General features: G+C 58.0%; 1 protein-coding gene across 2 annotated transcripts in view; it reads right to left on the reverse strand.

The window, feature by feature from the left end:
• The window catches only part of FLT4 (fms related receptor tyrosine kinase 4), a 41666-nt gene extending 18451 nt beyond the window's left edge, over window positions 1-23215 (reverse strand). For both annotated transcript variants that reach the window (XM_082456960.1, XM_082456959.1), the window contains exons 1-11: window positions 23100-23215; window positions 8426-8522; window positions 7505-7749; window positions 7197-7309; window positions 6910-7072; window positions 6564-6703; window positions 6100-6268; window positions 5694-5811; window positions 2933-3087; window positions 2681-2843; window positions 242-368 (exon numbers count right to left, since the gene is read on the reverse strand). In XM_082456960.1, the coding sequence (XP_082313086.1) occupies window positions 242-368; window positions 2681-2843; window positions 2933-3087; window positions 5694-5811; window positions 6100-6268; window positions 6564-6703; window positions 6910-7072; window positions 7197-7309; window positions 7505-7749; window positions 8426-8522; window positions 23100-23166 (1557 nt within the window). In that variant the 5' untranslated portion in view covers window positions 23167-23215. The remainder of the gene's footprint in view (window positions 1-241; window positions 369-2680; window positions 2844-2932; window positions 3088-5693; window positions 5812-6099; window positions 6269-6563; window positions 6704-6909; window positions 7073-7196; window positions 7310-7504; window positions 7750-8425; window positions 8523-23099) is intronic.
• Between the last annotated feature and the right edge of the window lie 322 nt (window positions 23216-23537).

The following is a 23537-nucleotide window of genomic DNA, read 5'->3' on the forward strand; positions in this document are numbered from 1 at the left end:
TGGGTCCATGGCCTTGAATCTCAGCTTCCCTGTCTGGGAAGCAGTTGGAGGTTTGGCCCCCACAGTCTACATGCAAGCAGGGAAACTGATGCCCAGAGACACTGCAGAAAGGTTACTGACGCTCAGCTGCTATCGCAAGAGCTCTGCAAGCCCAGTGGAAACCTAGAAGGCCAGGAGAGGGCCCCACCCTGCCTCCTTTCTTCTTCTCCCCCAGCCACTCAGTGGCCTGGTTGGCCCATACCTTATTTTTGCCCTCCACAAACTCAGTCCAGGTGTCCAGGCTCTCAATGGGGTTCACAGCATCCTGCATGGTCACCTCCCTCCAGTCCTGGCACTGTGGCATTTGGTCTCGTTGCTGCTGCCGCTGGCTGCTGAAGACAAGGAGGGGCGAGGGCAGGTCAGGGATACAGGCAGAGAGGGCCCACACTGGGGGTAGGGTCAAGCTTTTCTCCTACTCAGATTCATCTCACATCATGGTGGGTAAGGCTGGCCCTTGGGCTGAAGTGAGAGAGGGGGGCGGGGGCTTTGTTTCTGGAACACTGTTCAGGGCCTGGCGACCTATACGGCACGAGCTGCCAGACACAGCCTTGCCCAGTAAGCCAGGACCTGCACCTGCAGAACACCACAAGCCCGTGGCTCTGCGGTCATCCTCTAGTCTGTTGTGCCTCCTGCTCCTACCTGCATGTGTCCCTTCCTGCAAAGTCCACCCAGATCTCCTAGGGCAGCAAAGTCACCACTCCTGTTACAGGAAGCCCTCTCCCTCCCTACCCTTTCTAGAGCTGCAGCCCCTCCCTGGGCTGGCTGTGCATCCCAGCACCTTTGGTCTCCTGCTGGGATGGGGGTCTGTGGGGAAGGGGTGGCCCAAGGGAGGCTCTTGTCTGCCGCTAATGGAGCAGAGTTGGCCCCAGGGTTCTGTAATCATGCAGAGCATAACGGTAGAGCGTAAGAGGGAAGCACATTTGGAGGTGCCAGTGACCTGCAGCCTTGTGGTCTAGAAGAATCTCTTATAAGCCTTGAATGTTGTGGGCTGGCCACCCTGACTGAACCTTCCTAACTGACCATGCCAGGGCCACAGCCCCTTTGCCGGTATAGCCACCCTGTCTCCCTTGGGTTCCCAGCTCCTGTCTCTCCCCAGCCTGTGACCCTGCACCCTGCCCATTAGGATCTCTTGCTAAAAGGCAAATGTGACTAGTTACTCCCCTGCTCAACACCATTCACTGGTTCTCTAGTGCCTTCCAGACCACTGACCACCTTGGCCCCTCCATTCCGGGCCCTTGTTTGTCCAAGTTTTCTCTGTTCTCCCAGACTGTCTGTCCTGTTGGCGACCAGTCAGGTAGGGCAGTGTGGCCCAGCAGTTGGGCAAGATCTGCTGCTTATTGCCGTGACCTTAGGAAAGTCACATCCCTTCTCTGACCTCACTTTTCTCCTCTCTAAGGGGTCACGGTGAGCGCTGCACAGATGCGCTGATGAGCACTGGACATGCCTAGTGTGCCTTGGGGCTTGGTACCGGTCTCACAAGTGTGCCTTGGGGCTTGGTACCGGTCTCACAAGTGTGCCTTGGGGCTTGGTACCGGTCTCACAAGTGTGCCTTGGGGCTTGGTACCGGTCTCACAAGTGTGCCTTGGGGCTTGGTACCGGTCTCACAAGTGTGCCTTGGGGCTTGGTACCGGTCTCACAAGTGTGCCTTGGGGCTTGGTACCGGTCTCACAAGTGTGCCTTGGGGCTTGGTACCGGTCTCACAAGTGTGCCTTGGGGCTTGGTACCGGTCTCACAAGTGTGCCTTGGGGCTTGGTACCGGTCTCACAAGTGTGCCTTGGGGCTTGGTACCGGTCTCACAAGTGTGCCTTGGGGCTTGGTACCGGTCTCACAAGTGTGCCTTGGGGCTTGGTACCGGTCTCACAAGTGTGCCTTGGGGCTTGGTACCGGTCTCACAAGTGTGCCTTGGGGCTTGGTACCGGTCTCACAAGTGTGCCTTGGGGCTTGGTACCGGTCTCACAAGTGTGCCTTGGGGCTTGGTACCGGTCTCACAAGTGTGCCTTGGGGCTTGGTACCGGTCTCACAAGTGTGCCTTGGGGCTTGGTACCGGTCTCACAAGTGTGCCTTGGGGCTTGGTACCGGTCTCACAAGTGTGCCTTGGGGCTTGGTACCGGTCTCACAAGTGTGCCTTGGGGCTTGGTACCGGTCTCACAAGTGTGCCTTGGGGCTTGGTACCGGTCTCACAAGTGTGCCTTGGGGCTTGGTACCGGTCTCACAAGTGTGCCTTGGGGCTTGGTACCGGTCTCACAAGTGTGCCTTGGGGCTTGGTACCGGTCTCACAAGTGTGCCTTGGGGCTTGGTACCGGTCTCACAAGTGTGCCTTGGGGCTTGGTACCGGTCTCACAAAACTAGCCTAGGTCTGCCTGTTCGGTGAGAGGTATCCTCCCTGGTGCCCAGAGGTCCTCTCCACATATGCAGTTGTGTGTCTGGGGGGCTTTGCTTTCAAGGGAGGTGGGTGGGCTGGACCATCCCCAGTGTCCAGCCCGGCCTGATTGATACAAGCGAGCCTTGCTCAGGCAAATCGCGATAGGGTTTGGGTTTAGAGCAGGGGTCTGGGGAGGGCTGTGGACAGTAAGTGGGGGTTATGACTGAGGTTGGAGATTGGGCTGGGAAGCAAGGGGAGACAGGGTGGAGCCACACTTACAGGCTGCGCTGGGTGAAGGTCTTGCAGGGGGTCCACGGTCGCCAGTGCCACTGGATGCTGAGAGGAGGGGGCACCCCATAGGCAGTACAGGTGAGGGCCTGGCGACTATGGCGGGAGTAGATGCTGGGGGAGGAGGCCTCCTTCTCGTGGATGTGGGGAGGCACTGGGGACACAGGCAGACAGCCAGTCAGTCAGCCTCCCCCACCACACCCGCCTGTCCACCATCTCCTCTCCTGTCCTGCCCACACATACCATTTACCACCAGCTCCAGGCTGATGTTGCGCCTCAGGCCGGCCGCGGAGTTCCACAGGGCGAGGGTGTAGATGCCCGCACTGGCTTCCGTCACCTCCTTGAGCACCAGAGCGTGTGGACTATGGCGCCCTGACACTGCCTTTCTGTCCTTGTACCTGGCCCAGGAAGGGAGTTCAGGGGGCTGTGCGGACCCCACCCCGGCCCTGTCCTGGCACTCCTTCCATGAAGCACCCCAGCCCCTACAACTGGGATATACTGTCAGGAGGCAGGAGAGGCCAGGAGCAAGAGGCCCCTCCTGCACCAGACCAGGCTGCTGGGAAGAGGAGTAGGGGTGTGGGCTGCAGCAGCTGACTCTGGACTGGGGAACAGATGGCCTAAAGGCTATGGGGATGGTCTCCGGGCTCAGCCTACCGGGTCTCACAACACCTATAGGCTCAGGACCAACTGCAGTCCCCAGGGGGCCTTGTCTGTCTCTCATAGGCTTCACCGGTGTGTGCCGTGAAGGGGTGGAGGTGCAGTCCCCGAGGGGCGCAGCTCCTTACCACATGGGGGTCCAGGAGCCCTGACCCTGGCTCTGCCCTTTCTGGATCTCTCCAGATATGGGGCCTTCTTGTTGCCCTGCCCCCTCCCCAGGGCTATGCAACTCACTGTCCTTCCTTGCTTGGATGCTAGACACCTGCAAGTCTCCCTCTCTCCTATATTCATATCACCCGCTCGTCAGAGAAGCTGTGTGAACCGGGAGCCGGCCCTCGGGCCTGTGCCTGCTCATCTGCACACTAGTGTTCACACGTATGTCTGTTGACTGTCCGTCTCCCCTACTGAGCTGTACAGGGACTGTCCCCTCACTGCCATATCCCCTACACGTAGAGCAGCACCCAGCACACGTAGGTGCTCGACGCACACGTTACCAGAGAGACACTAGGAGAAGCACAGCCCTCGGGGCAGAGAGTAACAGTGAGGGGGATGCAGGGGTCTGGCCCTCAGCTGCAACACCACAGCCCAGTCAGAAGAGACGTGACTTGCCAGGAGTCACACAGCAGGGCAGAGCAGGACCCAGGCTGTGAGGCCTGCTGGGCTCTGGTGCAGAATCCTGGTTGCCACCTGCCGCATTTGTGATCCTAGGTGAACTGCTTCGCTGCCCCCAGCCCCTGTGTCCTCATCTGAAAACCAGGGAAACCGAATGAACCTTCTTGCAGGTGTCGTCAGGCCTACCCAAGATATGGCCTTTAGGGTCAGCATGATGCCGGACACACAGAGGCTGCTTTGGGAACCAGGACCAGCCTGTCTGTCTGTCCACTAGATCTCCAATCATCTCACGATTACCTGGAAGAATTGGCCCCTGTGGAGCTATGGTCACCATTAGTGCCCTGGGGCAGGTGTCTCAGTGAACAGTGGGCCCGGCTGAGCACTTCTTGGAGGCAGGTATTGGCCAAGTGAGAAAAGAAAGGCCAGATGTGGTGGGAATGGTGAGAGGCAGTCAGCTGCCTGAGAATCAGGCCTGGGCCAGATCTCTGATGCAACAGAGCTGGCCACCCTCCTGGACAGGGTCAGTACTACTGGCCTTGGAGGGCAGGGTACTGGGCCCTAGGCGTCTCCAGGAGACCACACCTGTGAGGGAGGCTCCAGACTGCATCAGCGCCCTTCCGGACCCTGTCTCAAGGGTCCTGGTCCTGCACCAGATGCCCCTGATGGACCCCAAAGCCTGTGGCCTCAGAGGTAGGGTCACAGACGGCGCAGGCCCAGGACATCCAGGGGCTCTCCCAGGAGAAGCCTGCTTCCAGCCTATGGCCAATGAAGTGGGATGTTGGCTGAGAATGTCTGGGCTTCTGCTTGCCCAGCTCCAGGCTTTCAGCAAAGGTCATCCTGCCTGGTGGGAGGTGCTCCAGGCTGGGAAGGCAAGGCTCCTCTGGCCAACTGTGAAAGAATGGAGCAGACCCCTCCCAGGAGGCTCAGGGCTTGGGCGGGAGTGCCCTTCCCCTTTCCTGGCCTGTTTTCCTCATGTGTACGATAAGGGTCAGGCTAGAGTGTGACCTCCCAGGGTCAGGCCAAGTGGACTGCTCAGATGGCCGAAGGGTGCATGGTGGGGTGCTGTGCCTTCCTGAGCTCTCTGGGAGCTCTCAGGGAGCGCCCGGTGAGGGTGAAACCACCAGTGAGGGACCCCTCACTGACCCTTGGCATACCCTGCAAGGGAGACCATACTCTCAGGTCACACACCAGAACTGGGGATCTGGAGCCTGAAGGCCTTCCGGAAGTTCTAGCTCACTGCCACACAGATCAGGCCCAGCCCAGGGCCCAGCACCGTAATAATTTGTGAAACCCCTTTGACATCTCCAAAATTCTGGTTAGAAGGATCCTGGGGGTGGCAACCTATTTGGATAGGGGCCTAGAAAACCTGAAGTCATCCCTCTATGACACCCTCCAGCGGGGGCCCTCAGAGAGGCTGAGTGGGTGCAGGAAACAGTTAGATTATGCTGTGCCCACCACACCCACACATAACAGGAGACTGGTATTTACACTCTTTCACAGTTTAGCAGCAATTCAGGCCAACCTTTCCTCTAGCCAAAATATCTCATTATGTGCATATTCCTTAGAATCTTCATAGGGGTTCCCTGCCCAGGGTGCAGGCCCTGATAGTGGGGACAGTTCCCCATCCAGGTCTCAAGGAGTAGGCCGTGATGGGGAGAACGCTGCCTTTCCCTCCCTGTGGTTCTTTCCTGCATTGGACCTGGTGGGTAGTGAGGGGCAGGAGCGAGGGAGGTACCATTGGAACTCCGGTGGCGGGTATGCTGCCAGCTTCACGGGCAGTTTCACCAGCTCGTCTCCTGCCGTGGCCTCCAGGACGGGACCCTTGAGCCACTCGACGCTGATGAAGGGCTTTTCTGCCAGACGGGAGGCATCAGGGTAAAGCTGGGGCCGGCATCGCTGACCCACCGCCACCCAGGGATTCACAGCCACCCCCAGTGGCCAGATGCTCTGCTTTCTGGGGTGTGGGAACCGGGCAGTCCGTCCACTCACGGCCCTCCCTTCCCTCTGGCTGGACTCCACACTGCTCAGGTGCACCATGACCTATGACCCTCGGCCCACACTGCACAAGAACCCTTGTTCCCCAGGCTTGACAACTGACCTAGCCCAGGCCATGCTGGGCACAATGACCTGACAGGCCGTACCATGCACAATGACCTCAGTGCTCTCCTGGAATTGCTGGATGCCATTGTTGGCCAGGCACACATATGGGCCCAAGTCGTGCTGGCTGACGTTGTGGATGGTGAGGATGCTGGAGAGCTCTGTGTGAGTCTGCTGGGAGCGCCGCTCTGGCACCCACTTACCCCGCTCTGCCTGCCCAGGACCAGGGGAAGCATAGCGTCAGAGCAGGCTGACTCTGACAGAACTAACCCCCATAGGCACACACCCCAGCCCAGCCAGCAATAGCTCCAGAAGCCTTGGACCCAGACCCAGAGTTTTCCTCGGGATAGGAAAACTTCTGTATCAGACAGGGGCTCCTGGGGCAGGACTGAGTCTGCACCTCTTCTACACAGAGGTAAGTGTGTGCCTGACCAGGGTGAGTGTGGGTAGTGATGGAGATTCCTGGGGATGATTCAGGCACAGCCCCTGGCAGGGCTGCTGACCTCACCTGCTTTCCTGGATAGTCCCAGTCGAAGGTGACACCCGAGTTGAACTCGGCCCACACAGTGCAGTTCAGGACCAGCTTTTCCCCAACCAGCAGCTCCAGTGATTTCTTGGGGAACAGCTGGATGTCATAGAGCTCATTTCCTGGTGACACACACACAGTGACCCCCATGCCCCTCATAGGACAACGTGCACAGAGTACAGGGCACCCACTGAGACCAGCCAAACCATGGCACCTACAGCCTCATTACTGTGAATTGGGGGGTCCCTGTCCTCTTCCTGCAGTTCTCCTCCCAGGACATGGGGAGTGGTTGCTGGGGGAGGGCCCTACAGCCCTAGGCAGCCCCTACCTGTGATATGCACGAGGAAGGGGTTGGATAGGAAGGCCTGGCCGCCCCAAGTGGTCTCACACTGCAGGTACAGGGCATCACGCAGCAGGGGAGTGGGCACACGCATGCCCCGGCGGTCGTCCCACACTACCTCCTGCCCATCAGGCCACAGTGCTGAGCTTTGCTGTAGAGACATGGCGGCTGTCAGCACCCAGCTGCCCCCTTCCTCTTGGCCAGAGAAGCAGCAGTTTTCCCAGGGACAGGACTGGAGGGCCAGATCCAGGGTGGGTGTTGGCATGGGGTTGTACCGAGCGCAGCGTGACGTTGAGGCCGGGGATGGACACCAGGCAGGGCACCCACATGGAGTCCTTCCTGTTGACCAGGAGTGTGTCCGGCTTGTTGATGAATGGCTGCTCCAAGTCTGAGGAGAGGGGGCATGTTGTGGGAGGGGAAGGCGGGGCTCAGGGGGTCTCTGCCCAGGTCTGGGGCCGCAGGGAAGCCCCGTGGGGTTCAAAGGCTGGGGGTGGGGGTGCAGGTGCCAGCCACCCCTCCAGGACCCAGGACCCTGCCTGTGGCTCCTGAGTGGCCACAGGGGTGAGTGCTGGACCCCTCTCACCTCTCACAAATACGTAGGTGCTGGCTGCAGTGGTGCCCTCAATGCGAGCCTTGATATACTTGTAGTAGCAGCGGTAGCTGCCCGTGTCATTGGCGTGGGCCTCCTGCAGCAGCAGAACCTTGCAGTAGGGCCGGGCATCTGTGCCCTCACAGTCTCGCACGATCCCCATGTCCTCGCCGTCCTTCTCCCCTGTGACTGGTGCATCCTGAGCCCCTGGCCAGGCCCACTCCAGGGGGTGCTGCCCCCTGGCAGAGGATGCAGGACATCAAGAGGGGCCCAGGCTGCAGCCCTGGGGGACAGTCCCTGTGGAACCTCCCCAGGGGCCAAGCCTGGCCCATAGCTTATCTCACCCAGAGGTCAGGGCAGACCAGCGTTTGGGCACACACCATGAACCTGGGGCAGGGTGTTCCCTGAGCCCCTTGGGGCCTCTGCCTGGCTGCTGGGCCTGCATGTGGCAGGCTGTCCTGCAGAGGAGCCCGAGCCCCAGATTATAGCTGGTCTGGGGTCTGTGTGGGTGGGCCTGGGGCCAGTGAAGCGTGGCTGAGGGTGGGTGCAGGCAACCTGGGGTCCATGCAGGATGACCTGGGCATGGGCATGGGGTGGCCTGGGGTCAGTGTGGGGTGACCCAAGGGTGGATGCAGGGTGACTGATCTGTGGTCCATATGAAATGATGAGGGGTGGGTATGGGTGAAATGGGGGTGGGTGCAGGGTGCCTGTGTCTGCAGAGCAGGGGATGGTCTATGCCTCCAGGCACCTACAACTCAAGCCACTTGGAAGCAACCCTAAGCCTCGAGGCCTCTGCCCTGGGGAGAGGCTGCCTTCTGGGTGCTCCGCCACCATCTGCTCGGCCTTCTGTAGTCTCCTTGGCCTGCCAGGTAGGAGGGACCCAGTCCCCTGCCCTCCTGGCTGAGGGCTGAATACCTGCAGGAGATGGACAGGCTGTCACTGGAGTCGATGACGTGTGTCTCCTCCGTGATGTTCAGGGTTGGGGGGGTCATGGAGTAGCCACTCGCCAGGCCTGGGGTGGGAGATAGGGTTAGCATGGGACTGGGTCATGAGTTCACACGATGACATGCATCCGGTGCTGATGGGCTGCCTAGGCTCTCAGCCCTGAGCAGTACCTATAAGGCCCCAAGACAACTGGTAACCTCCACCTCAGGTTGCCCCCTGGCCGCAGACTGGGCCCAGCCCCAAGTGAGCCCTGATTGAGGCCTGGACTGAACCTCTAGCCCCGCATGAGCAGAGCTGCCAACATGAAGTCAATAGGGGAGACCACAGGCCTCATCCTACATTGGGCGAGGCCTGGAGCACATCTCCTCGGCATTGCGACCCCCACATTTCTGCCTGAAGGCTCCTCCCCGCAGATGCACAGCTACTGCTTGTGAGGGAGACCTGCACAGTGCAGACCGCCAAACATGCCCAGAACTCAGGCCTCGGTTTCTCCCTGGAATTCTGCCTGTGACCTCGCCCTCTCCCATGTCCCATGGAGTCCAGCTCACATGTCCTTGGTTCCATCAGTTTCTCTTACCCCCAAGGCGCTCTCTGGCTGCCCCAGCTCTCCTCTCCCTGCTCCCCCTGCCTCAACCCCCCATTCCTCCAAAAGGGCTAATCCCCAAACAGATAACTGTCTCGCCTGGTTACACACCCTCCTGTGGCCCTCCAGGACCTTGGCCCTGCTGCCCACGCAGCTCCTTACCCCGCATCCTCCTCCCAGCAAGATAGTGTGTGTAGTGTGTGCATGTGTGTGTGCACGTGCGCGTGTGTGTGTTGTCTCTGTGTGTGCGTAGACGTGTGTTTATAGGACTGATATGTGAGTGTTGTGACTTTGTGTGTGTGTCATTGACATGTCTGCGTGTGCACGCATGTGAACTTGTGTGTGTGTGTGTGTGTGTGTGTGTGTGTGTGTGTGATCCTGGGGGAGGGTGGGAGCAGGCCCCAGGGGAGGTCTGGACCTGGAACTCTAGCAGATGCATCCTGCCAGGACCATCCTGAGACAACAGGAAGAGAGGACTGTGTGGCCGGAGGCCCAGGGCTGCGTCCTGTCCCTCCCCCAAGTCCCTGTCCTCCTGGGGGGCACAGCCTACTATCCTGCCCCAGCCCCCAGTCCCACAGGTTCAGCTCCTCTGCCCTTCCCAGCCCAGCTCCCTGAGGCTTGGGGTCTTGCCCTGGCAGCTAATTGTGGGAGGCAGAGGCTGGGGGAATCCCCACCACAGTTGGTTCTACACCACCCTGACCCCAAGCTGCCCTAGGAAGAGGCACCAGGACGGCACACTCTGCACCCCAAGGTCTCATTTCAGCAACACCTGGACAAGTTGGCTGCCAGGGCCTGGCTGGCCTCTCCCTTCTGTGCCTCCTGCTGGCCAAACTTTTCTAGGTACCACACCACTGTAGGTCAGAGGCAGAAGGCCCTCATCCAGCATCTAATCACACTAGTATCTAGTACAGCCAGGGAAACTGAGACCCTCCAGCTGGACTACACCACAGCCCTAAGAAGGCAGCCCTTCATCTAGCCAGCTGCTGTGAACACTGTGAAGTCTCTCCTTAACTCGAATCCAGTGCACCCACTCCTGGCACTCAGGACAGTGGCCCCACCCTGGGGCCCCGAGATGGGAAAGTAGCCCTGGGCTCTGCCACCAGGTCCACTCCTCCCGAAGGGTGGTACCAGCCCCCCCAACACACCTCCCCACCAGGTACCCCCAGGGCTGCTGGGGTGGAGGAGCCCCACAGTGGGGAGGCCCCCCTCTGGTGGTGAGGGGCCAGGAAGGAATCCGAGGCGGACACCACTAAGATGGGCTTCGAAAGAGAAGTAGGATTTTCCAGGCAGTGGAAAGTGAATAAAGCCATGCTAGGCAAACTGGCCTCTGAGCTACGTAAGCGGGGGGAGAAGGGAATGATGGACTTGGGTTTGGACCTGTGAGGGGATGAAAGAACTGGCTGTCCCTGTGGACCAGTCAGGGGTCAGGCCTGAGGCTGGCATGTGGGCACCAGAGGAGAGGTGCAGCGGCCAGGACCCACCTGCCCTGGGTTATGTATGCCCCACGGTGAGGCCTGCAGCGTTGCCCTGGGGCCCCTGGGGAGGCCAAGCAAGGGTCCCCTTCTCTGGGGTGCTCCTCCAGGGCACACACCCGGCACCCCGGCGACAGAGCTACGGCATTTGTCAGCCCAGCTTCCTTGTGCAACTCCTCTTTGCTTCCAAGATAAAGTGGGGGACCCCAGCCCTCTCCCTTCTGCCTACTCCCCTTCTCTCCAGCTTCAACTCCCGACACATCTGAGAGGAACAGACCTCTCACCATTGTCCCAAAGTGCCAGGCTTTTCATATCTTGAAGTCTCTGTCTGCTAATTTTTTTTGCCCTGGACATTTGTACTTCCTTCCCTCCTGTGGAGCTCCCTCTTTAGGGTCTAGTTCATGAGTCCCTTCTCTATGGGGCAGTCACTGTTACTCAGGCAGTGTTGGCCTCCTAGGCTCATGCTGTTAGAACACTTATTGGACTGAACTGTGGTTTTCTGGTCACATCTGAACAGAGGCTGTATTTTATTCATCTTTCTAACCTTAGTACAAAAGAGGTGCACATCAAAGATTGAGGGGATGGATTCAAGAATGGTAGGATGGGGCTTCCCTGGTGGCGCAGTGGTTGAGAATCTGCCTGCCAATGCGGGGGACACAGGTTCGAGCCCTGGTCTGGGAAGATCCCACATGCTGCGGAGCAACTAGGCCCGTGAGCCACAATTACCGAGCCTGCGCATCTGGAGCCTGTGCTCCGCAACGAGAGAGGCCGTGACAGTGAGAGGCCCGCGCACCACGATTTAGAGTGGCCCCCACTTGCCGCAACTAGAGGAAGCCCTCGCACAGAAACGAAGACCCAACAAAACCATAAATAAATAAATAATTAAATAATTAAAAATTAAAAAAAAAAAAAGAATGGTAGGATGGAAGATGGATGGTCAGATGAATAAATGGATGGATATGTGGGAGGGTGGGTGGGTTGAGTGGATGGATGGGGGATGGAGCCTAGGAGCTTCCTCCCTAGAGGCCACCATATCACCAAAGGAAGCATCTCCATCACTGTGCTAAACGGGAGGATCTATAGCGTTTGCCAACCCTTTCACCCATCTGAGAGAGCCTTTCCTTTGTTGCCGCGTGCCCTGAATTTCCCCAGTGCTTCTCTTTCTTCAGTCACTTCCACTGGACCCTGTGTGATCAGTAGTCTTCACTGTAGACATCACTGTCCTCCTCCATCCTTCCTGCCTTAACTGAAACCTGGCTTTCTGAGGACACCACTGCCCCTGGGGTGATTATTGCTCCCATTGCACACATCGGAGAACTCCTTGCGGTCACTTCCCCTTTCCAGCATCACCAGCCACTCCCCACTAAAGCTGTCATCAGCTGCTGTCCTGCTCACTTCCCCTCATTCTCTGCTCCGGGCTCTTCAGGCCCCTCCACCCCAACTCAGGCCATTCCTCATAACTTCGACATCCACACGGGTGAGTCACCAGCACCCTGGCCTTTGCAGTCCTCATCTCCATTGTCCTCCCTCCTCCCCTCAGCCCCTCACTTCCTGGGCATACCCTGGACCTGGTCCCCATCAGAAGGTGTGCCATCACTGAGTGCCTATCTTCTTGCACTTCTGTCCTTGCCTCCTCTGCCTCCTGCCAGGTACCATTGTCTCACCACTGCTAAGTTCTTCAACCTCGTCAAAACTCTGAGGTCAAGGACCCCTCTGCATTGTTACCTCCTCCTGGCCTCACCTCTCTTTTGGCACTGCGTGTCTCATGGCCCATCATTCTGAATGCTCCCTTGCCCCTGCTCTCCACCGCAACCCTGCAGCACCCATGTCCCTCAGTGGCTCGGCCTGCAGCACAAAGCCAGAGCCCCATGCTGCTGCCTCCCCTTTCTTTTCGTTTTGGCAGACCCTAAATGACCCCCAGGCTGCAGTTCAGGGTGTTCCCTCCTCTCTCACTCTCAGCACTAAGGAAGTAGAGCCATCAGATGGAGACACCTCATCTTCCCACATCTAAATCCCACACCCTTGCCCTAGGCCCTGGAAACTCTCAGACATTCCTGCTCCCAAGGCAAAGCCCTCCATCAAGCTAGGAATCCCAACCCCCCAGATCTGACCACTGTAGATAATTTCTTTCTTTCCTGATTACCAATTTTTCTCTGTGGAATCATCTCCCATCTTATAAACAAACAAAAACTCCTCAATTCCTTGATCCTATATTCCCTTCCTCTTTTCTATTCCCATTCCTAGCAAAAGCTCTGCTCGCTGACTCCTTCCTCTCACATTTGCTCATCTTCCCACAGGGTGCAGCCCCCTCCCCTGCTTCATGGAGCCACTGGTCAAGGTATCCTGTGACCTCCATGCTGCTGTAGGAGGCCCTCCAGGGCAGGGGGCAGAGCTGTTCCCTCTTCTGCTAGCTTCTGTGAGCTCACTCTCCCCTCGTCTTCCGTCCCCTCTGCCCAACACCAAGTGCTGCTGCTCCTCACTTTCTCTTCTCTACCAGTCTCTCTCCTAAGCGTCCATTTACTTCCGAAATCTCTACCTCCAGCCCAGACCCCTTCTCTCAACTCCAGCCTTAAGTATCCAGCTGCCACTTCACTTGGCCACCCCACAGACACCTTGAGTTCCACATTTCTGATGCTGAACTCCAGACTCACATCCTCTCCACCCCTGCCAAAGCTGTCTCCTTGACAGCTCCCATCTCCCCAAATGGGACCTCCTGTGGATGCCCACCTCTCCCACCCCGGCCCATCCATCCACCACCAAAGCATCCCAGAGCCAGCCCCCACTCTCCTGCTGGAGCCTACCCAACTGCACTCGCCCCCAACGTGGCCCGCTGGCCCACTCTTGCCCTCCTCCAATCCTTCACACAGTTGATAGTGATAGTTTAATAACACAAAGGGGCCAAATCATGCTCCTGCTTAAATTTCGTCAGTGACTTTCCACTACACTTTGAAGAAAATCCAAACTTCTGACCGTGGCCTGGCCCCCGCCCCCTCTCCACACTCTCTTGGTCCACTCTCACGTCCTATTCTTGTCCTCCAGCCACCATGGCCTCCAGGCTGTTCCATGACATGCTATGCTCCTTCCTACCCCCGGGCCTTTACACACACCTCTCCTCCTGATTTGTCTCCTCTCACATGCCTTGCACAGCTGGCTTCTTCTCGTCTTCAGGCCTCAGCCTAGACGTGACCTCCTCACCCACTCCAAAACCTAAAAGTCCTCCTTTAAGCTCCACCTTAACCTCCTGGTTGCTTATTTCATTCTTCTTATCACAATATGTAATTTTGTTATTTACTTTTTTATTTAAGTTATGTTTTTTCATTTCCTCTACTAGACAGTAAGTTTCAATGGGGTAAGGACCCAAACAGTCCTCTTTTCTACCCCACTCCACGCCTAGCACTTCACCTGACAGAGAGTCAAGGTTCCATAGATCCTTGTTGAATGAATAAACGAATGGACAGATGGACGAATGGATGGATGGATGGATGAGTGGGTGAATGGAAGGTTGAGTGGATGGATGGATGGGTGGAAAGATGGAAGGAAAGATGGCTAGCTGAATGGACAGACGGATGGATGGATGGAAGGATGGAAAGTTGGAAGAAAGAAAGAATGTCTAGATGGAAGGACAGATGGACAGATAGATGGATGGACAGACAGATGGACAGAAGGATGGATAGATGGATGAATGGATGGATGGATGGAAGAATGGGTGGATGGATGGATGGAAGAGTACGTGGATGGAAGGAGGGATGAGTGGCTGACTGGTTGGCTAAACAAACCTCTGAGGTCTTTCTTTGGGTTGCAACTTTGTCAAACCTTGTTGTTCCTTTGGAAAAGATGTTTCTGGTTTTAAAGGCCAGGATCCTTGGTGACCATCTGTACCCCAGGCTGCTCAGCAGCTGGGGCAGATTCAGGCCTAGTTTGCCATGCCCAGAGGCTCCGTGCTGCCCAGCCCCCACCTGAAACCCCAAAGAAGGCGCATCCTTCCTGCCTGGCTGTTGTCTGTCCCCGCTGTCCTTCCCTTCCCGAAGCAGGAAGCACTGTCATCCTGACTTCTGCCGCACTCCCCCTGCCTTCCTGTTCCTGACCCAGGAACTGGCTTCTTCCTTCCCCTGGCCAGCAGCCCTGGCCCCCTAGCCTGAGCAGAGCAATCCGGGCAGGCGCCAGGCCGAGGTCAGGGAGGCCAGAGAGCATACCTCCTCTTCTCTGTGCTGTCAGCAGCCTTGGGCAGTGGGACCCTGGGGTCAGCCACAGGCGCTGGCTGTGGAAGCAGCACACCAGGATCCTGGGTGAGGGGCAGGCAGGAGGGGTGGGAAGTCCTGTGGGTTAGGCACTGAACCACAGCCCAGCAGTCACTGCCTCATTTGATCCTCACGTAGCCTGGGAGGGAGGGAGGGATCACGAGTCCAGTCAGCAATGAGGAAACTGAGGCTCCAGGCTCCACATTAGTGATAACCAGCAGCTGTGCAGGAGCCCAAGTCTGGCCAAGTCCAGGCCCATCCCTGCCTGGGACTCAGCCGTCACATCTCTCCATCTCCTTCTCTCCCACTGCCACCCCGAGTGCCAGTCTCCCTACCTCTCTGCTCCCTAGCAGTCTCCTTCCTGGCCTCCAATTTGTCCCTCAGCCCAGCGGACACCCTCACTGGCTCCCTGTGGCCCTCTGGACCTGTGAATGCCCTTGGCCCGGCCTCCAGGGCGATGCCCTGCCCAACAGGCCCCCCTTCTAACCAGCTTCACCTCCCAATGCTTCTGCCACACAGTCAAGACACCAGCCACACCACCCAGTATCCACCTGCTGAGCACACCAGGCCCTCACCCACCACATGGGGAAGGTTTGTACCTTTGGGTGGCTCCTGGGGGCCAGGATGTCATTGGCCCATGGCTCTGTCCTCAGGTCCAGCACAACCAACCCAGGGATGATGTCAGGATGGTGTGCAAGCTCAGGGGTTCCCCTACATACTCTGGCAGAGTGTAGCAGTAGTGGTTTTTGCATTTGCAATTCCTTATTTCAAGGAAATGTCATGGTCACCTGGTGGGTGACAGGGGCTGTACTGCAGTCCTGCTAGTCTGGTCCACACTCTCCTTAGCAGCTGTGCCCTGGAGGACAGAGGAAGCCAGGGCCAGGCCCATGGCTGCAGACTGAAGGCAAGCTGAGGGGAAAGCATTGGGGGCAGGTGAGGCCAGGTTGGGGTCTCCATGCATCAGTCCCAGGGCTAGGCCGAGTTGGGGAGCTGGCTCTAAGGCCCTCTCCCTTCATTCTTGGGGCGAGGCTTGTGCATAGACCTTGGGAGAAGGCTCAGGGGTGTTCTGTCTTGGAGTCCCCCCACCCCCACCTGGATGGCAGCCGCTGTGCCTCCAGAGGTCAAGGGTGAGGTCAATAGTCCATCAGTCCTCCCACCTTCCACTCTGCAGGACTGAGAGGGCTGAGATGGGAGGGGCTGTTCCAAGAGAGAGTGCCTGAAGCTCCGTGAGCCCAGCTGCACGCCCTACAATGTCACTCTGACTGTATGACCTTGGGCAAGTCACTTCCCCTGCTCCAAGCTTATGAAATGAGAATTGTCCCCAAGTTTATTGGGAACCACAGACCACTATAATACCACACTAAGAACCATTGTAAGAATAAACTGTTGCTGGCTCAGGCGCACTGAGACCTTCGCTGTCACTGCCTGCCTACTCTTTTGCATGTCACAGCAGTTGCATCTCACTGGGACTCTGTGCTTTGGTCACAGTGCCAAGGTGGGGGGGGGGTGGTCAGAGAAAGCCTTGCCAGTGGGAAGGAGTGTTCCTGTGAGTTGAAATAGGCTTTGTAGACTGAACAGGAGCTTGCTGGCCCAGGAGGAGGGCACAGAGGGCAGAGGGACATGTGCAAAGACCAGAGTGCGGGTGACCTTGGACTGTCAGGTAGGTGGAACAGATGGAGCATGGTGTGGAGGAATGAGGCTCCAGAGAAGGGCCCTGGGTCACAGGCCCAGCCTTAGGCTCTTGGTGGCTCATTTAACTGGAGCTGCTCAAGGTGTGCTCTTTCCTCCTGGAGGTGGCACAGCCCCAGGGCTTCAAGCCTACCTCTGAGCCCCCCACCCTCCCTGGCAGCTCTCCTGAGCTCCAGCCCCAGGGGACTCTGCTTCCCAGATGTCTCCTGCCAGGCGCCCCCAGCCCTCATACCACACCACCCACTGAGGAGGACAACAAGCCACAGGGCACAGAAGTATCCCCAGCCCAGATGTGCAAGTGTTAAAAGTATAGAGAATTCCCAGTGTTGGCAACGATGTGGACAAACAGGCACTCACAGTAATCAAAAAAAATGCTCATATACTTTGAGCCCCAAATTCTGCTTACCCCAATACACCCTGTTACAACAACAGACAAGAGCAAATATTTTCTGTATGCCAGCACAGCCTATGCACCTGTGCATACCACACCCCTCTATTGCCCCCCTGAGGTGGGTACTATTCTTACCATTTTGCAGATGAGAAAACTAAGGCACATAGGTTAACTTGCTAGTCAGAGGTTATCTTTGGGGGACAGGATTATGGGAAGCTGCTACTTACTCTATACTTCCTCAGAAACAGCACCAACGGCAGGGTGGCTGGAAGCACCAGGCCTGCCCCTCTCCTCTCCCTGTCACTTGGCAAAGTGCTTTGCACTCGCAGAGCTCAGACGCTTAGCGGTAGATGCCTTCCAGCCCGAGTGCCACCCTTAGACATTCTGGGGCTGCCCTTTCCAGTCCCCTTCTTTGTCACCCCACTGCCTGGCCAGCCTCAAAATCCCTCCTCTGGCTCACCACACCAGTGTCTCCCCACTGGTCCAGGCCTTTCCCACTGGTCAGAGGAGCCTTCTAGAACACAAATCCCTCTTCTGCCTAAAACAATTTCCTGCCTCTCCGCTGCTTAGGGATGGAACCTGATCTTCTCAAGGGACTCACCAGTCACCCTCATCACTTGCCTGGTGCCTGCTCCAGACCCAGGGTAGCAATTTTAGGTCCCCTCCTGGGGGCCTCTCTGCGTGTTTCCACAGCTTCATGCAGCGCCTTGACTCACTGCACATGACAGTTCCTCAGTGCAAGGATGAGAGCCTTTTCAAGGTGGCATCCCCAGCATGGACTTGACCCTGGGTTGCTCTTGACTGGCTTTGAGGATCCAGGGAACAAAGCAACAGCACACAGTGTGTGGGCAGGTGTGGAGGCAAGGGATGGAGGTGCAGATGTCCTGCCCTGAAGTAGGCACATCTGCCAGGGGTAGGCCTGGGGGAAAGCAATGTGTCTAGTGGCATGCTGCTTTTGAAAGCTGTACAGGACATCAAGGTGAAAATGTCCATGAGGTGGTCAGAAATTTAGGACCCCACATGCCCACCTCTCTAGTGCTTTCCCTGGGGAATGTGGACAACACCTGCCATGCCTGCCCCTTCTTGCCCCTCAGTCCCTATGCCATCTGGCACCAGGCACCAGACACTTGTCACTTCCCTCAAAGCTGCTCTAGCATCTAATGAACCATTTCATTCCTCTGGCCTTAATTTTCTAATCTCTAAAATGGGCACAATAGCCTACGTCACAAGGTTAAAATCTTCACACACCCTAGTGTGAAGAAATTTGATTAACCATTTCAGACCGAGGTGTGGCTCAGTTGTAGACACTCCAAGTGAGTGTGCGTGCCTGTGTGCACATAAGTGCTGCTTCACACAAACGAAACTCCATTTGGTAGAATTCAGGGTAGCTTTGAGGATGGTGCTTTAGGTTGGATAAGGATAAGAGCTTCCCCTGAACCTACCTGAAAGCCTAGATTCCGTGCTCCTGGGGCACACAGGGAGTGGGAATGAAGCCCCCCTCCCGCCCTAGTAGACCCCTCCCACTTGGAACAGCATCACCTTCTGCCTGGAATTCTCAGCAGCCTTCTGCACGTATCTGGAGCAGGAGAAAGGTCATGTGCTGAGGCTGGGGTATGTGATGGGTGCAGGCTAGGTGGATGTAGGGCTACATACGGCTGCCCTTGGGACCCTAGCAGGAGGGCCTGTACTACCAGCCCAAGAGGGGCCGGCGGGGGCGGGTGGCCCGAGGAAGGCTCAGATCTGTGTTTTAGAGTGGTCCTGCTGAAGCAGCATAGAGGCAATTTTGGGAAGCAGGGAGTGTTGGAGAGGCTAAGTGGGACCGTGGGCTGCCTGAGTACCCCCTGGGGGTGAGATGGGGAGGAAGGGCACCCTGGTAGATGTGGAGCTCCCAGTGCAGCACAGCTGTGGGTGCAGCTAACTGTGCCAGGCAGTAGCCCTGGCCTTTCTGGGATCAGGGCTCTGCTCTGTGGCAGCAGGACGGGTGGTGTTATCAGACAGCCCAGCTGGCTCAGAGGTGGCCCCCCAGCGCTGCTAAATCTGGGCCATGGGCTCCTGCTGCAGGAAGAGGGAAATGCAGGCAGGATGTCCTCTCCTGTGGCTGACAAGTCCTTTCCCATGAACCCATGCTGACCTCGCTGGCCACGTGGCGGGGCTCCCCCACTTGCCACCCTGAAACCTGTGCCTGCTCACTGGGCCACCCACACCCCAGCCAGGCCTCGGGGATGGGGGTGGCCTGGGGCACCAGAGCCAGCCAGCAGCAGCGTGCCTGCTGTCGGCCACACCCAGCCTCAGCGGCAGCCAGCGCCAAAGCCCGCATCTTCCTGCTCCCAGACTTCTCCCTTTGGCGTGACCGGAAAACCGAGATCCCAGAGGAAGCAAGTGTCTGAAAAGGATCGAAACTCAGGAATCCCTGGCTCCAGCTGGACACGTCGGCTGTGTCTTGCTCAGAGGTCGGTGCAAGGAGTGTGAGAGGCTCTCCGGACCCCTCTCCCTACCCATCCCCCCTCTCGAGGGGTATCTCAGGGGCACAGGCTAGGCCCTAGTCGAGAGAAATCTACAATGGCGGGGCGGTGGGGGGACACCCAAGCGGCAGCGGGAGGGGTGTAAGCTAGACATAGAGAATAATTTCCCCTCATGGCTGAGACCCCACTTAATTTCCCTGGGTTCCCCGACTCCCCACTGCCTCATCACACTCAAGTGCTCCCAACTTTCCTCTTCCCTGCCTTCGACTTGAGGCCCTGCCTCCCTAGTGGAGTGTCTCATCTTTCCCCACATTTCCTCCTCTTCTCAGGGTCCCGATCTGGTAAACAATTTCATGACCTGTCTGTTGTTTAAGCCAGAGACTGGCACTCGTCCCTCTCTCTCCACCATCCCCTGCTGCCTCCTTCCCTGGCGTATCTCCTGGGTTCACCCACAGCCTCCTTGCTGTGGGCTTGCATCTGGTCTTACCCTTCTGGTGATGCCTTCAGGGGAATCTGACCAGGTGACTCCCTGCTCAGACCTCCCCTTTCCAGGTGTGCTGCTGGCTCCTGCCACCTCCACTTGCCTGTTTCCTCCATCTCATCCCTCCGCCCCTAGGAGTCTAGCCTCATCTGATCACCATCTGACTCTTCTGCCTCTGGGCCTTTGAGGGGGTCTTTGCCCTACCTGGAACCCTTTTCCCTGGAGTCTGCAGACCCCTCCAGGAAGCCCCAAGCTAGAAGCAACCCCGTGCAGCACACAGCCACCAGCTGGGCCTCACTGGGTCACTGAGCACTTTCACCCCTGGGCTACGATACCATGTTTGTGTTCCTGCTAGTCTGGCACTCAGGAAACCCCTGCAGGATGTGCTTGGTCCAAATCCTCCCTAGACTGCCCAGAGCAGACACTATACCTTTCAACTTGCACAGAACTGCAGTCCCCTTCCCTGGGTTGGGGTGCCACTGCCTGGGGGTCAGGGTGGGGATGGCACAGCAAGGAACTGGCCAGACAGTCCCCTTGTTATACCTCATGCCCAGTCTGGTGCCTGGCCATGTGGGCACTGGGCTCTGGGGAGGCAGAGAGCCTTCAGCTACACTGACCCGGTGCCTCCGGCATGCTGGGGATGTGAGCAGCACCTACACTTGAGTCCCCAGAGCACTGAGCCACTGATCCACAGGCACCAAGTAAGATGGGCCCAGCCCCCACATTCTGCCTGCACTGACTTGCATCCCCACCACCCCCCCACACACCTCTGTCCACACCTGGGTCTGGCTCAGGGCTGAGGAGCAGGGACAGTGAAGAGCTGGGATGGTCATGTGTGCCTCAGCCCATGGCAGGAGCCAGCATCCTCAGGCTGGGCCAACCAAGCTTCCCAGCAGTTGCCTCCTTCCCCGACATGTCCCTGAGCTGACTGCCCACTGTTCAGAGGCAGAAACAGCCTCTCTCTAGACTAAGCTCCAAGAGACAAAGTCTGTTGGAGGTGACCTCTGCCACCTACCTTCTCTACAGGGACACTACTGGGGCAAAAAGCCCAACCCCAAGCACAGCCCCTCAGTGCTTGCCAGCTTGTTGCACTCCTATGCATGGGATAACTGAGGCACAAGGAAAGGAAGAGAGGGGCCCAGGTAATATAGCAAGGAATTTAGGGGTAGAGCTAGGACAAGAGTCTCGTTCTGGGACCAACATCACACCTTTGAGGGTCAGCTTCACGGCCAGGCTGCGCACCTGCCAGCACTTGGCCTCCTACTCTGGCTGCACTGACACTTGGCTGCACTGGAGTGTTTATGCTTCTGCTCCAGTATCCCCATCTAGCTGGCAGCTCCTCGGGTCCTCCTCAGCCCACAAATGGGTGGTGCAAATGCAAGGCTCAGGGACAGTGGCAATGGTCTGTTCTCCATGGGACATCTCCCCGCGAGCCATGCCCTGGTCCAGCCTGGGCCACCCCGCTTCCATGGGCCCCTTAGCTTCATTCTCTCTCTTCTCCTTCATTGCCCAACTTTGGTAAGAATCACCTGCACTCACTGAAAGACTTACCTCATCCCCCCTCCCTCCTCCGCCTCCCACTCTGCTCCACTCAGGAGCACCAGGACACAAGCCTCTCCTGGTTTTTCTCAAACCCTGCATGCAGAATGTTTCCCGTCTCCCTGGAAGGCTCTCCCTCTCTGGTCCCCTCCTTGGGGGAGAGGGTCCCATCCTAGACCCTTTGCTCTGCTTCCTCTCCAGCTCTCCAGCCCAGCCTCTCTCCTGAGCCTTGGACACTACACCCAGTGCTTGCTGGATGTCGCCTCAAGGTGGGATCTCCCACTCCTCTGCCCCGAAGCCCAGCCATGGCGCCATTCAATTCTTTCCCCACACTCATTCAGTCACTTAACACATGCTGAGCACCTGTGAGAGCCTGGTCCTGGGCAGGGTGCAGGGGAGCAAGGAAGGGCCAAGTGGCAGCCCCTCTGCTCAGACCTGCCCTGACTTGGAGGCCAGACAGATGTCTTCCTCCCTCCTCCCCCCACTAGGTTCACACACGCCTTCCTCACCTCCACTATCCCCAGCTCTTCAGACCATATAGGCAGAGAGAACAGAGCTCTGTTATTCCAAAGACCTGGGTTGACCATTTCCCTTACTACTGGCTTCCCGGGGACTTTGGGGGAAGTTATAAGTGTCCATGCTCTAATTGTTCCCATCTGTAAAATGGGTCTAACACTCCCTTGTGAGGATTAAAAGAAATGAAGCATGTAAAGCCACTATTCAATGCCCATGGTGTTTAAAAATAGCGAGGTCCCCATCTCTCCCTTCAGACCTCCCAGAACTCCTCCCTCAACCACTGGGGACCCATTACCCCTCCTCCACCCTCTGATTTCCAGGGTCACCAGATCTTGCATGGGTTTCCAGCTCATCCCCCCCTCATTCCTGATGCTTTATCCTGACATCTCCAAACAACCATACCCCTCTGCTCCCTCCCTCATCCCCCACACTCTCTTCCCTCCAATCCCTCAGCAGCAACCTCCAGTCATGTTCCCATCACAAACCAGACCTTGCCTCTCCTGTGTTTAAGACCCGTCCTTGTCGGTCCCTGCCTTATGATCCAAGATCCTTAGCTTGGCCTTCCAGGGTCCTACCCCCTCAAATACGGCGAGGGCCGGCCTTCTGCCTCTTCTGCCATGCTGATCACTTACGAGTTGCCGACTCAAGATTCGCCTCAAGTTCCAACAGGCACCTGCGCCCAATCCGCCCCACGGCGCCTATCTCCCACGATCCCGAGCCCCCGCCCCCGCAGTCCTTGGCCTGGGGAAGGTAGACACCAACCAGAGTTCCCTCTGGAGGACCGATCTCGAGCGCAGACTAGAGGTGTCGGGAAGTGCGCACCCAGGTCTATGACCCGGCGGGGATTGCAGCCTCTGCGTGGGGGGACAATCCCCAGTGCTCCCGGGTCCGAGGAGAGCAGTGCGGTGCCTGGACTCCGCGGGAAAGCGTGTAAGCAAGCGAAGGATCCAGGCTGAGGGTGCAGCGCGAAGGGGCCCAGGTCCAAGGGAGCTGAGCCACAGACTGCGGAGCGCAGTAGGGGACTGGGCACCACCTCTAAGCTGCGGTGCAGCCCCGCGCCCCGTCCCCGCCCTTTCCTCATCCCGGCAAGCCCGGCCCGACTCGCCGTGCTCCTTCCGGTGTCTGAATCCCTGGCTCCCGACCCTGTCTCGTGCCGGAGGGTCCCGCGGGCCCTGTCCCCCGCCCGCCTCCCGTCGGTGAGGTCCCACCATTTGCCCAGGGAAAACGTCCCCCCTCGTGGCCAGCTGTACACTGGGGCAGGCGGAGGGCTCACCACGCTCGCTGTCGAGCAGTCCGAGGCAGAGCCACAGGCGCAGGCACAGCGCGGCACCCCGCTGCATCTCCGGCCGCTGTGGCTCGGGTCAGATGAGCGACCGCGGCTCGGGCTCTGAATGTGGGCGCGCGGCAAGGCGCGGGCGGGGCCGGGGCGGGGCTTCGGCTGGGGAGGGGCGGGGCCTGGGCGGGGCTCCCGGGAAAGGGCCTGGCATCTAAAGCAGCCCTCGCACTTCTCAGTCCAGCTCAGCAACCTAGGGAGACTCCCGCCTAGACAGGAGGGTTGCTGGCTCTGCACTGTGGAGGGAAGGCTGGTCCGTGCCCCACTTCCAAATCAACCGCAGCCCTTCAGGCCGGCCCTGGGGCTGCTCCGGCCAGTCCTTCACTGTGCGCTAAAAAGGGAATGAATCCCGCCGTCAAGGTTGGACAAAATGTGGCA

The sequence above is a fragment of the Balaenoptera physalus genome (assembly GCF_965194825.1).
Source record: "Balaenoptera physalus genome assembly, chromosome: 3".
In the NCBI taxonomy this organism is placed as follows: Eukaryota; Metazoa; Chordata; class Mammalia; order Artiodactyla; family Balaenopteridae; genus Balaenoptera; species Balaenoptera physalus.